The sequence below is a fragment of the Ornithodoros turicata genome, unplaced genomic scaffold, assembly GCF_037126465.1.
Source record: "Ornithodoros turicata isolate Travis unplaced genomic scaffold, ASM3712646v1 Chromosome45, whole genome shotgun sequence".
NCBI classification, from domain to species: domain Eukaryota; kingdom Metazoa; phylum Arthropoda; class Arachnida; order Ixodida; family Argasidae; genus Ornithodoros; species Ornithodoros turicata.
The window spans coordinates 798621-812496 of NW_026999376.1; the positions used below are offsets into that span (position 1 = coordinate 798621).

Consider the following 13876-nt stretch of genomic DNA (forward strand, 5'->3'; position numbering starts at 1 on the left):
GCCGAATAACATTGTGCGCTCTGCGATTGGTTGGCAAAGTTTCGAAATAGCATGCTTTCGCGGGCAGCTGCTCTGGCGGGCTGTTCGAGCAGGCCTCCATAGCTCCCCGTATTTGCGGCAGTAAATATATACATATATACTTCCACGTCATAGTCACGTGGTGTTATGGCGTCAGATAATCATGATTGATCCCCATTGGCCGAAGAGCAGTGCGCAGTTCCCGATTGGTTGGCAAAGTTTCGAAATAGCATTCTTTCGCGGAGAGCCGGTCTGGCGGGCAGTTACGAGAGGAGAAGGGTGACAGCTTCTCGACGATGTCGGTTGACAGCACCTTATGATTGTATTATTCAAAGAGAAGTGTGTTCGCGGATTTGTTCGTGCGTCAAAGTGACTCTGCGCGTGTAGTGATGTTTCCCCACTACGAACAGTAACAGTCTCTCCAGTTCAGAACCGGAATGCAGTGGCGAGCTGACGCCTGAGGAACATTTTTTAGCACATTTTCGAATGCAGTGACAACGGAGACAGGATTCGGTGTGACTTTCCCGTTTCGTTGCAACGTTTGATGGACTGCAAGTAACCAAAGAAGATGCTCACCGTGAAATCGTATGCACTCATGTGAGCGTCGCACGCTTCTAGGAGTAGACTGTACGTGCGTGTTTTGGAAGTTCGAACTGGGTTTGATTGCAGTCAACGGACACTTTGGGTTCTGTACGCAGCCATCGTAACATGATAGCCGTGGAACGCTGTGGTGGTTCACGGTTGTTTCTTTCTTTTTTTCTTGTGGTCAGCGCTGTTCGGACATTGGGAATACATCCCTATGATTTTACTCATTGTGGATTTATGTTGCGTGTGTGGATGATAGATAGTATGCTTTCAAAACATGTATAAGTGCTGAATCAAGTTTCTACTCTTGTTGTTAACTATATTTTGTTAGCGATTTTCAACTGCTTGGTGAATATTCACACTTATACACAACGTCTGAAATAATGTTCACCTTTATATCTGCCACATGTAATATTGTTACAGGTTACAATAGGTCCGAGTACAGCATAGTCCTTGCAGTCCTAGTTCCACAGCTCAACTGTTCGTGGTCCCGTGCCCCCCAGTTGCCTGTCTCGGGTCACGTGCCCGTTTGCACAGCCGTCATCGTCTTCGGCTCCGCAACACTACTCCCCCTCCTCTCCCGAAGGAGGCGGAGCGACATCCCGAGGGTGTTGGTCGTTGGCAGGGCATCGGTACGGCGCCAGACGGTCGATGTGAACTACTACAGGTCTGGATCGCCCCGGACGTCATTCAGCCGCTTCATAACAGTGAACGTGTAGCGGGCCGTGGCCATCGTCGTCGTTGTCCACGTATGGTATGTGGTGTCGTCGTGGTCCACGTTGTCCACGTTGATGGTATGCCACTCTCCGTGGCATACCATCATCGCCGGTCGGGGATCATGTAGAGGAAGACCACCGTCCTCTACATTTGGTGACCCGAACAACGAACACCATGTTCGGAGCAATTCGGCTCTTTACTATCCCAAATTCCTGATGACGCCTTCGACGAGCACTACCACAGCGCCCTATACATGGACCCACCGCCTGCAAACCCCGCCGTTCACGTACCCGGCGCCTTTCCGTCTGCGGCCTCACCGTCCAGCACGGCCCGCCCACCTCTGCAGCCGTGCAGCATTTCACCGTCCGGCTCACGACGACAGCATCACGACTGCCCTTCTCCTGTCGACTGACGCGCCGACGCTCACGTACTGCCGCCCTCCACGGTACCGATTCGGACGACCATGCAACGCTCCAACCGGTCACTGGTCATGCGATCCTCTAACCAACCATCGCTTGACGGATCCCGGGGACCGCCCTGCGCTGTGCACGGACCCCGGCACACTCACTACCCGCCATTTCCCTTCCGCCTCTCGACGCACATTCCCAGCCGGCCGCGACAACAGAGCAAAGTGCTCGCCTGCTGGTTTCGGCAGTCGCGGCCGCCGACGGCACGGCCCGCATTAGCCAGCGTCTCGGCAGTCTTCACGGCAATCCTCACGGGTACGCAGCATCACTTCCTGGGACCCTATGAGCTCACGCTCCCGTGCCGGTTGCGGCACCCCAGGCCACGACTCTCACGCCCAACGATTCGCCCTTCATCTGCCTCGCTCATCGAGAGCTTCACGCAACGGGTATTGTGCCGTCCCAAGAATTCGTCCTGTAGTGCACGTCATCCACGGCCGCCTTCGCTCTCTCCCTCCGGTATAGACTTGATTCTTCCATCTTTCTTATCGCCGCTCCGCGTCTGAGGGGGGAGCCCTGTAGCGGGCCGTGGACAACGACGACGATGGCCACGCGCCTGAAGCACCTGCCTCAGTTCCACCGGCGCGGCCATGGAGATAGGCCACCGTCATCGCCTCTCCGTGGCATACCATCATCGCCGGTCGGGGCTCATGTAGAGGAACAACACCTCCTCTACAAACGGTCCTTGTCGCTGATGAGTTTGTCGACCTCCTTAAAACTTGCCAGCGGAAGTCGTCTGGGAGCCTGCTTTATAGGGAAAGCTGTCCCGGTGTCTATGTGGTGCAGGGCTGCCGTTGTTCTGCCGAGATCTGCCGCTGAGAACGAGAAGACGTCGCGGAATTCCTGGAAGAGTGCACGTGCCTTCTCCGCCTGGTCCTGCGTCAGCGGCGGTTGGGAACCCTCGATCAGCTCATCGATGTAGTGCAGTAAACTTGTATTGTGCTCCATGGCAGCAGGAGGAGGCGCATGACCCCCGGCCCTCTCTTCTGTGAACTGTATCTCTACAACTTGGGAACACTGCCCCAGGCGTTGTCCACGCTGAAGCACAATCGGTGAGGGAGTTGCGTTAAGAACGCGAACTGGTACTGCTCCTTCACCATGATGGACGAGACCGCGGGCGACCATGAGCCCAGCGCTCGAGGGACCTTCCGCACAAGGCTCGACGACACAGACGTTCGGGGCTTGCCCTGACGACATCCGTCCCAGTATAAGTAATTGCGCGTAGGGCGGCACCGTGACGGTGCGGCGGCACACGACGTAGGAGGGGTCCGCGTCAGGGTCCCTACACGAGCGGAGGACCAGTTGCCGGTCACCGAGGAGGAGGTTGCCATCTCGGAGGTTCAGCACGCAGTTGTACTCCTTCATGAAATCGTTGCCCAATGTACAATGATCCGTGATGTTGGCTACTAGAATGGCACGCCGAAATTCATGTCCCGCAATGAACAAGCAAACCGTGGCGACCCCTTCCACTGGTACGGTGTCCCCAGCAACCGTGCGTAGATTTTCCTGAGGTGACGAGTGCAGCGTCACCTGGTCTCCTTTCGGGAGACTAGCCAGGAAAGACGAGCTGATGAGGCTTATCGTCGCACCAGTGCCAACTAACATCCTACAGTACTGTCCATTCACTTGTCCATCCACATAGAAACCAGCAGTCGAGGGCGCTTTCTGAATAATCTTGAGAGCTGGGCGACGCCCGGTACGCCCAGCTGATCTTAGTTTCCCGACCCCCCGGTGCCAGCACGCCGCCCGCGGCCGCGCCTGAAGCCAGTGCGTCGTAGGTCACTCATTGGTGGAGTGGGACAGACGCGTCGCAGGTGGCCTCGGGCTCCGCAGTTCCAGCACGTGGGTGTCTGCGCAGCCCGTATGTCGTACCACGGTGTCGGTGAGGTAGCACTGTGGTCTTCCACTTCGTCCAGCACACTTCGAGCTAAGGCCTGGGTCGTTCTGGCTGCCTTCTTGGCCGCGTCCACTTCCAGCGCACGGGTTAGTGCAGCCCACAGCCCGGTCGAGCCCGCCAGTCGAACGCCCTGCTGAACGTCGGGGTCGGCTATAGCGTCGACGAAGTATCCCACGGCGACGGTGTCGACGACATCTTGGGCGCAGTCAGCAAACAGGAGGAAGCAGCCTGGCGTAAGCTCTTGAGGTAGTTAATTCAAATAACCACATGAGAAAATTGCGTCAGAATCCCTCCTTTATTCCTCTCCGGAGGTTTTTGAGTTCATAGGGGTTACTGTTCGTTAAACTGTTGCTGTGTAAAGGTAATTTGTCTGTACTCTTTGTCTCGGGCCTTATATACTTCGCAGCAGTGTACTTTCATTGTAATGACGACGAACGCACCGCGAGCGCTGTGTGCCTTGTAGGTGGAGGAGGAAGGGTGAAGGAATACTGAATTGTGAAATCCTTATGCCACCACCCACTTTAACACCACCTGATATTGATATTATCCAATAAAGGTCCGATAGCTAAGTCAAAGAGGGCGAAAGCATCCCTAGCAAAATTTAAAAGACAGGATTTAATTAATGAGCTTATGCGAATAAGCCAGTTACATGTCAGTTCACAACCGATGTCCGGAGGATGTTCACCAAAATGAAAGCTTCGATAGCTTCAGCTCTTTCCTAAGTATTCACCTGTGGGTTTCCGTGAAACACCCAGCAGTGTCCATCAGGAATGTGGCAAAGGCACATGGAAAATCCATAAACGATGTCACGCTCATAAACCACAAGTTAGCTGAATTGGATGACACATTCGAGGTTGCTCTTCACGAAGCTGCTGCGGCTGTCTCGACTTGAAAAGTCTCTCCTTCTTCAAGTGTATCCGTAAGCTGCACCCCTGTAGTTTCTGGCAGGTACAGTGCTGAAAGGCCGCTGAAAATGCAGAGAGCACAGCAGAGACCGTAGGGGACACTTTTGTTGGTTGCGGTGCCCTGCAAAACAACAAGTACAATAGCACTTGGACACATTGCTGAATCTCAGTGGTTTGCTTGGCATGTTTGATAATAAGTTTGTTTCCCCCAGCAAGGGCATCTACTTTTAGAATATACCTCTACCGAAGAAACGTCACCATGACGTAATCATGACGTTGGAAGACACAGTGAAACCGAAACGGCGCTGGGTGAGAACACCGCTGTTTCACAGAGCCATATTCCCTCGCGAAGGTCGGAGGAGGAGGAGGAGGAGGAGTGTCGTTGGGAGGAACCCGAGAGGTCTGCCTGCCTGAATAGGCGGCATGTTTCTCGGGAAGGGAAAGGTGGTGGAGAGGAGGAGAGGAGAGGGTGAAGTGGAAGACCGAGCGGAATCCGCTCGGGTGGAGGATAGCTGCGTCCATGGGCCGACTTCAGGGGAACTGTGCCGGCATACGCCTATTACACATCTGAGGGAAACCCAGGAAAAACCCCAGACGGCACAGCCGGCCCGCGGATTCGAACCGCGGACCTCCCAGTCTCCAAGCGCACGCGTTACCGCTACGCCTGGTGGTTTCTTTGTATTAGCGGGATACACAATTGAGGTCAGCTTTTTCGTTGCTTTCGTGTCTTCATTCGCGTTCCCAGTCCACCGCGGAAAGAAAAGAAGGATTCATCCCAAGAGTTGCATCGTCTGAAAGCCAATGTCGTAATCCTCTGTGGAATGTGTATACAAAATGAAAAATAGCCAAAGCTCTGTAGCTCTAAAGAAACAAGGGAAAGGGTGCAGGCTAGCTGGTATAGATCCATGAAGAAGACCGAGAGACACGGACACAGAAGACGACACACGTAGGTTCTCAGACACAGCAATAAATTTATTAGTTCATCTCAACTTAAAAGCTAAAAATCTTCGAAGGGGTGCGAGAGGGATAAAAGACGCATTGCTAACTATGTTTCCCCTGGTGGCAATCTCCAAGGATTCCCGAAACAACCTTCGGTGTGCGTAGGGTTCCCACGCAAGCACTGTAGTGTCCTTGAAGCAAGGCTGGCAACCTTTACAATCCCGCAAATGATCTACCAGTTCCGAAGACCCGGCCATTCTTTCAACATTTGCTGCATGTTCCCTAATCCGGTCATTGAGGCACCGGCGCGTCTGGCCAACGTACACAAAGCCGCACTCAAGGGGAATAGAATACACAACGTTCTGCTTGCAAGGAACAAAAGGCTTCCTGTGCCTCACGCCACAAGATTCAGATTTAGAGCTGAAGGGGGTCAAACGACTTAATTTAAAGGCATTGGAAAAAACAACTTTGATATTATAATATTTAGCGACAGCAAGAATGTTGTGAGCAACTGCATGAAAATATGGAATTACAACTACATTACGAGAGTTTCCATCATTCCATGGTCTACACTGTGAACTTTCAAGCAATTTCATGGCCCTCTTCGCAATCAATTGGTTGTCATACCCGGCCTGCGTGAGTCTTTCACATTGCTTCCGCAAACTACTCCAAACAAAATGAAAACAGGTTTTCTTCGTTGCAGCATTTAAGAGGGATGTACAAACACCGAACTTAACAAGTTTAGAATGTGCGCTTGAGTAGGGCAGGACCGGCTTGCAGTTTTCTTTTCCATATGACCAACAAAAACCCGGGTTACAATGAAATGTGAGGTCCAGGAACCTCAGCATCCCATGAGAGGGTTGCTCTACACAAAACTTTAACTCGGGTGCTACTGTACTAACAAACTGTAAGGTAGAATCCACACATATAGAACCAGCATCAGAGATAACAATGATATCATCAACAAACCGACGAATCAAAACACGCTTTTGACTCCCATAACTCGTAAGCTTGCCCAGCTCAATGTCCAAGGTATTTAGATAAATTTCTGATAAGACAGGCGCGACCGCGGATCCAATGCATACACCATTTTTCTGAACGAACAAACAATTGTCAACAGAGATAACCGTAGATTTCAAATAACACTCTAGAATACTGAGAAAATCATCACAGGAAAGACCAACCTCAGACTGAAAAACAACCAACTGATCTTCAATAAAATGTTTGACTGTCCTGAGTAGAACCTTTACGTTCAGCGAGTAATACAAATATTTTATATCAAGGGAAAACATAGTTACCGGAGCACCGTGGAAGGGCTCTAAGCTCTCGATCAGTTCCTCAGAATTCCGTAGTGAGAGAGAACCAGGAAGCTGTAGAACTTTTAGTCCGCGTTGGAGAAATTTTGCAACGAGTTTCTGCCAGGTACCAATTTCACTCACAACGACACGAAGAGGCATCTGCGGTTTGTGGTCTTTTAAAAGGAACTTGACCGATAGCTCAGAGCACTTGCAGTTTAGAACAAGTTTGGACATTTGGTGGTTCGCATTGGCGAAAATGCTTACAATAGAGGACTTGTACTTTTGTAACGAACCACGAAACGGAGTGAAAAGATCACCAATAGCAGAATTGACCTTGTTCAAGTATATTGCACTGGGCAAAACAGCAAATTTACCAGACTTATCACATTGAAGTAAGATGGCGTCAATGGAAAAAAGTTCATCCTTAACATTCCTGATCTGCTTCAAATGAGGTGATGGGCCGTTAGTATAAGCGGAAGCGGGAATGCGGGAGAGACGGCGTTCAGTAAACACCAATTTGTCAGTGCTATCAGTAATTTTGGTGGAAACATGACTTATGAGCGCTGCAACATCAAACTTTGTAGGTTTCACAGGCAGGGAGCATTTCGGGGGCTGGGACAGAACCTCAAGTGAATTCTGAGAAATGCTTACATCAAAAGGGTTGACCAGTTCAGAAGAAGCAGTGCCAGCTTTGCACGTGGGAGGAGCTGCAACCACAAAAGTTTTTTTCTTCGAGCACCACTGCCTAGCAAACTCCGTGCTTTGAAGCTGCGACCACTTTAAGAAGTATGTCTCTGAAGCATACCTGTCGCCGTAGAGTAATGTCCAAATCTTGGTCGACAGGGTCCTGAGGTTACGAACCTGTCCAACCAGAGTAGGCTTGTAGCAGCACAGGAGCTTTAACTTGAGATGCCACGGAAGTAACAGCTGCGAGCCCAGGAGAACACCAGGGGGTACAAATTTGCGCCGAAGAACCAGCTTGATGAGTGCAATGTCGGATTCGACAGAAGCGATAGCCAGGCCAAGATGACACAGGGTATATAAAGCAGCATGTTCAATAACCGATTTATCCAAAAGGGCAAGTTGAGATGGACTAATGTTCACGACACTCACAATTCCTGCATTCGGAAGCACTAAAGAAACAAGGGAAAGGGTGCAGGCTAGCTGGTATAGATCCATGAAGAAGACCGAGAGACACGGACACAGAAGACGACACACGTAGGTTCTCAGACACAGCAATAAATTTATTAGTTCATCTCAACTTAAAAGCTAAAAATCTTCGAAGGGGTGCGAGAGGGATAAAAGACGCATTGCTAACTACGTTTCCCCTGGTGGCAATCTCCAAGGATTCCCGAAACAACCTTCGGTGTGCGTAGGGTTCCCACGCAAGCACTGTAGTGTCCTTGAAGCAAGGCTGGCAACCTTTACAATCCCGCAAATGATCTACCAGTTCCGAAGACCCGGCCATTCTTTCAACATTTGCTGCATGTTCCCTAATCCGGTCATTGAGGCACCGGCGCGTCTGGCCAACGTACACAAAGCCGCACTCAAGGGGAATAGAATACACAACGTTCTGCTTGCAAGGAACAAAAGGCTTCCTGTGCCTCACGCCACAAGATTCAGATTTAGAGCTGAAGGGGGTCAAATGACTTAATTTAAAGGCATTGGAAAAAACAACTTTGATATTATAATATTTAGCGACAGCAAGAATGTTGTGAGCAACTGCATGAAAATATGGAATTACAACTACATTACGAGAGTTTCCATCATTCCATGGTCTACACTGTGAACTTTCAAGCAATTTCATGGCCCTCTTCGCAATCAATTGGTTGTCATACCCGGCCTGCGTGAGTCTTTCACATTGCTTCCGCAAACTACTCCAAACAAAATGAAAACAGCTTTTCTTCGTTGCAGCATATGTTTACAATTTGATCGTGCACCCCCAGCCGAGGACAGCTGTTTCGCTCTGCTTGGAGCTCTTCAGCCCGGCGCTGAGAAGTGACACGATCACACTGTCAACGCTCGCACTTTCTTTCCTCCCTTGTTTTTCATAGAATATGGGGACCTATATTTTATTCGCCCCAACGATGCGATAAAAAAAAGGGGTAACAGAACTGCCTTTTCTAAAGGCAAGCCATATTACGTGACGTAAAGGAAAAACCAGAAACCGTGCATATCTGAACAACCGTTCTCATATTGTAACAGACCACCGTTGGGACGAGTGCAGCCGAAGTTGCCTGGCAAATAGAGAAGCGGAGCAATTTTAGTGAGGTGCAAATGTAAAGATGCTGAAAGGAAAGGACACAGCGAAAACGAACAAAAAAAAACAGCAAAAGTTCGCGCAATTCATTGCCACATATGTTCACATGCGAACCCTGTGTGCTGTGGAACGGTGAGAAGAAGCATGTAGGAAAGAGCTGTTGGGGACTGTGTGGAGGAGGGCCGTGTTCGTGATAGTTGAAGTTGTGCGTGAAAACTCGAAATACTAAGCCACGGCGAAAGAGAATATTACTTGCGGAAGATTGTGGCACAAATGAGGTTATTTGCTTCTGGTGACAGTAAATACCCTGATACTCTTGTTTTCGTGTTGTTGTTTTTTTTTTCTTCTTTCTTCTCGTTTAAACCACAATGTGTACACGAATTTTCCACACATAGCGTTTTGCTTCATAGCGCTAGAATATAGCGCTGTTTTTGCTGCTCTCCCTGCTATACACCGATAGAACAGGGCGCGAAAAGAGTTGAGCTCTGCTCAACTTTTCTAGGGCCAATTTCTGGCGCTAATTCCTCTGGGTCTGTCACGATGCTCCGCCAGGCTGTTGCCACGATGACGTCGCGGAAGTCTGGGGTTGTTTTGCTGCCGCCATCCAAGCGGTACGGCGACAGCTCCAAGATGACGTACTCCTTACTGTGGGTGCGTTTTCTTATTCAGCTCTGGCAGCACCGAGTTACTTTGAGCCGGCGAAAAATAGCAAGAGTAGCGGAAACGACGTCATAACCCTGCGGGGAAAACTAGCCAGAGTAGCCAGGGAGTGGCAACTCTTCTCTACTCTGCTCTGAAGAAGGGTAGTCGTCGTTATGACGTCACACACAGACACGTTGCCAGACAATTGGGGGGGGGTTCAATTTGGAAATGTAGTACTGGTTAAAAACTGTCGAACATTTTTGAAATCTGCTAGAGTGCACCCATTTGCGGTAAGTTGTGAAACAGGCAGTATGTCACCACTTCCACATCGAATGGCGGACTGGCCGTCGGGCCAGTCCGCCATTTTGAGCGCAGAGTAACTCTAGCCGTTCGAAGATTGCGGTCAAAGGTGGCTACTCTGGAGTCACGTGATGATAAAGGCTCTGCCGTGGTTACCCAACTCCCTGGCTACTCGGGTTGAATAAGAAAACGCGCCGACGTCGTCCTCGCTGATTTATATACAACAAGTCATCACCAAATTTGAGGACACTCTAATGAAACACAACCTGTGGGGCGAAATCGGCCAGGAACTGTGGGATTGACAGGAGAGTTTAGAGGAAACTGGTGTAGGCGGCCGCGTGTCTCTGTCACGCAGCCTCGGCAGGGGCACGTTTCAGAAGCCTCCTTGGTTCCGGAAACGAAAAACTGCCGAACTCAGAAGCGTCGCAGTGGTTGAACGTGTCCTTGCCGCAGCAAAATCAGTAACAACAGGTTAATCTGCCAATGCATGGCAGGACAGCACCGACATGATCGCAGACCGCAATTGCCGCGTACACTCTTAAAAATGAACTTGTAGTGTACAGAAGGACCAGCAGACAAGGCTGAATGCTTTGTTTGTTTGTTTTGTTTGTTTGATTGGGTGTTAGCGCCGCGAAGCAACTGTGGCTATGAGCGACGTACAGACGTGGACAGACGGAGAGAGGATAGCAGGAAGGAGTGGGGGACAGGGGTTAGTATGCGTCCTGGGCCGACTTCAGGGGGAACTGTGCCGACATTCGTCTGGAAAGTCTTCGGAAAACCCAGGGAAAACCTCAGACAGCACAGCCGGCGGTAGGATTCGAACCCACCACCTCCCAGTCTTCAGCACGACCTTGGTTACCACCAACGAGCGGACGCCTTAGCCCACTCGGCCATGCCGCTGGTCCAAGGCTGAATGCGAACTGTTTAATGTGGCAGCCAGGCCACAACTGAAAGAATCGATGGTACGCGCGTTCGATAGAAATCATGCGCGAGATACGCGTCGTGACGAAACGTCCATGGCGGCGCTCGTCGTCCATTTCCGTCGGCTGCTACATGGCTCCCCCGCTAGTGGCAGCTTGAAGCTGTCGGCCCACGTGACGTATTCGCGATGGGCGTCGGGCATAAAGGGGAAGGGTTGGTTGATGCCGGGACACCATGCGTTGGAGGGAAACCATTCCAGGCTGAGGAATCAGTGGTGTAGGAGTCGACGGTGGCAAGATCCATGTAGGCCGGCTTCAATCTGTCGACGGCAACCACGTCCTCGCGGCCGTTGATAGAGATGCGTAAGTTCTTGCCCTGGCGCCCGAGGACGGGATGTGGACCGGAATAGGGCGGCGTGAGCGACTTCCGCACGGCGTCCGTGCGCAGGAAAACGTGCGTTGCGGATGACAGGTCTTGGAGGACGTGAGCACGGCGGGTGGAGGAAGCGCGGGTGGCAACGGGTCCAGGAAAAGGGATGGGGACGGGTCGGGAGAGGGCGGCACGAAGAAATCGGCTGGAAGACGCAGAGCACAGCCATACACAATGTCAGCCGCACTGCACCCGATGTCGGTCTTGACGGATGCGCGGATGCCGAGGAGCACCAAAGGCAGGTGGTGTACCCAGTGTGCCCGATCTTCGTGGGCGACGAGGGCGACCTTCAAATGGCGATGAAGGCGCTCTACGAGGCCGTTGGATGCAGGGTGATAGGATGTCGTTCGGACGCGAGTTGTCCCGAGGATGTCGGTGAGGCCCTTGAATAAACGGCTCTCGAACTGTGGGCCCCGGTTTGTAGTGACCTGGGACGGCACGCCGAACCGAGAGACCCATGAAGCGACGAAGGTGTTGGTGACTGTCTCGGCGGTGGCGCCTGCCATCGGCGTGGCCTCGGGCCAACGGATGAAGCGGTCGACAGCAGTTAGGATATAGCGGCAGCCATCAGATGGTGGGAGAGGGCCGACTATATCAAGGTGGACGTTGTCGAAACGCGCGTCAGGAGGCTGGAACTTCCCGAGGGGTGCGGAGGTGTGGCGGTGGACCTTCGCACGCTGGCAGCGGTGACAGGAGCGAACCCAGGCGCGGACGTCTCGGTTGATCGAAGGCCACACGAAGCGGTCCGCAACAAGCTTCTGAGTTGCCCGGATGCCAGGGTGCGCCAAGTCGTGAGGAGAAGAGAAGACGGCCCGGCGACACGTGACAGGGACGAAAGGCCTCGGTTGGGGAGTCGACGTGTCGCAACAGATGGTAACGGAAGTGCCGGGAATGGGGAGGTCTTGCAGCTTGAGGGAGGTGGTGTTAGCGGTGCGCAAGCGCTTCAGCTCTTCATCGTGGAGTTGGGAACGGAAGCGAGGGTTTCGTGCGAAAAACGCTGCGGGGTGGTAGAAAGGGCAGCAACTCGACTTAAGGCGTCGGCTTCCTTCCCCCGTTTCCTTCCCCCGGTACGTGCCTGATATCTGTGCACATTTCAGCAAGATAACCGGCCTCGGTGGCTCAGTCGGTAGCGTGTTCGCCTTCTGATCTCGAGATCGCGGGTTCGAACCCGGCCGAGGACGCCAGCAACTTGGTGGCAGGGTACACGTTGCTTAGACACGCCGTCTTCCGCGAGGGATGTTAAATACGGGGTGCCGTGTGATGAGCTTTCATCGCACGTTAAAGAACCCTCAGGTGGGCAAAAGCAATCCACATACCGACCGCTGTGGCGTCGCTCATGATCTCAGTTGTCTCGCGACGTAAACACCCAATTATTATTATTCAGGAAGATAGGCGAGCTGTCGAATCTCCCTTGGGGAATACCGGCTGCTGGCAGAGTGGAAAGCGTAGGTCAAGGGCTTGTGGTCGGTTAGGATGGAGAAACCGCGACCTTCCATAAAGAAACGGAAATGCCTGACTGCGAGGTATGCGGCCAGCAACTCTCGCTTAGCGCTGCTCGGTAGGTTTCAGGGCTTTGGAGAAGAAGGCTATGGGGCGCCATGATTTGCCAATCTGCTGCTGCAGCACCGCGCCGACGGCTATACCAGAAGCGTCAACCATGAGTGTAGTCGGCGCGCCGTGCCGGGGATGGCAAAGCAGAGAGCTAGTGGCGAGATCTGCCTTGATCTTGAGGAAACTCGATTCGGCGTCAGAATTCCACAGCAACTTCTTCGCAGCTCGGCTCGACTGAGTAAGAAGGGGTTCAAGGTTTCTGCGCAGTGCGGAATGAAGCACCGGTAGAAATTGATGAGGCTGAGGAAGCGCCGAAGTTGCCGGATGGATTGGGGCTGGGGAAAGTTGGAGATAGCCTCGACCTTGGAGGGAAGCGGTGTTATGCCCTCCGGGGAGACTATGTGCCCAAGGAACTCTGTGGATGACACGCCGAATTCGCATTTTTGTACATTGACAACAATGCCGTGAGCGGCCAGGCGTGAGCAGAGCAAGCGGAGATGATGTTCGTGCTCTTCTGCAGACGAGCTGGCCACAAGCAAGTCGTCAATGTATGCGAAGACGAAGGGGAGGCCCCTGATGACGCTGTCTATAAAACGTTAAAACATTTGGGCCGCGTTGCGGAGACCAAACGGCATCCGCGGGAACTCGTACAGCCCAAACGGAGTCGTAATTGCGGTTTTCTTGATGTCTTCAGGGGCGACGGGGATCTGGTGATATGCTTTCATCAGGTCGATTTTACTGTAGATGGCAGTGCCGTGGAGGTTGACCCTGAAGTCTTGCAACCGCGGGAGCGGGTAACGGTCAGGCACGGTAACAAGGTTCAGTGCACGGTAATCACCGCAGGGGCGCCAGTCGTCGCTCTTTTTGGGCACCATGTGCAAAGCGGAGGACCAATTGAGGATGGAAGGTCTGGCTACACCGATGGACAGCATGTGCTCAAATTCCGCTTT

General features: G+C 52.2%; 2 protein-coding genes across 3 annotated transcripts in view; both read right to left on the reverse strand.

Moving 5' to 3' along the window:
• Nucleotides 1-2456: 2456 nt before the first annotated feature.
• LOC135374167 (uncharacterized) lies at nt 2457-3389 on the reverse strand. Its single transcript, XM_064607180.1, has one exon. It carries the CDS (start codon nt 3387-3389, stop codon nt 2457-2459), a length of 933 nt encoding a protein of 310 aa, XP_064463250.1.
• Nucleotides 3390-4277: 888 nt separating this feature from the next.
• LOC135374175 (organic cation transporter protein-like) overlaps nt 4278-13876 on the reverse strand; it is a 107140-nt gene continuing 97541 nt past the window's right edge. For both annotated transcript variants that reach the window (XM_064607190.1, XM_064607189.1), the window contains exon 10: nt 4278-4707. In XM_064607190.1, the coding sequence (XP_064463260.1) occupies nt 4543-4707 (165 nt within the window). In that variant the 3' untranslated portion in view covers nt 4278-4542. The remainder of the gene's footprint in view (nt 4708-13876) is intronic.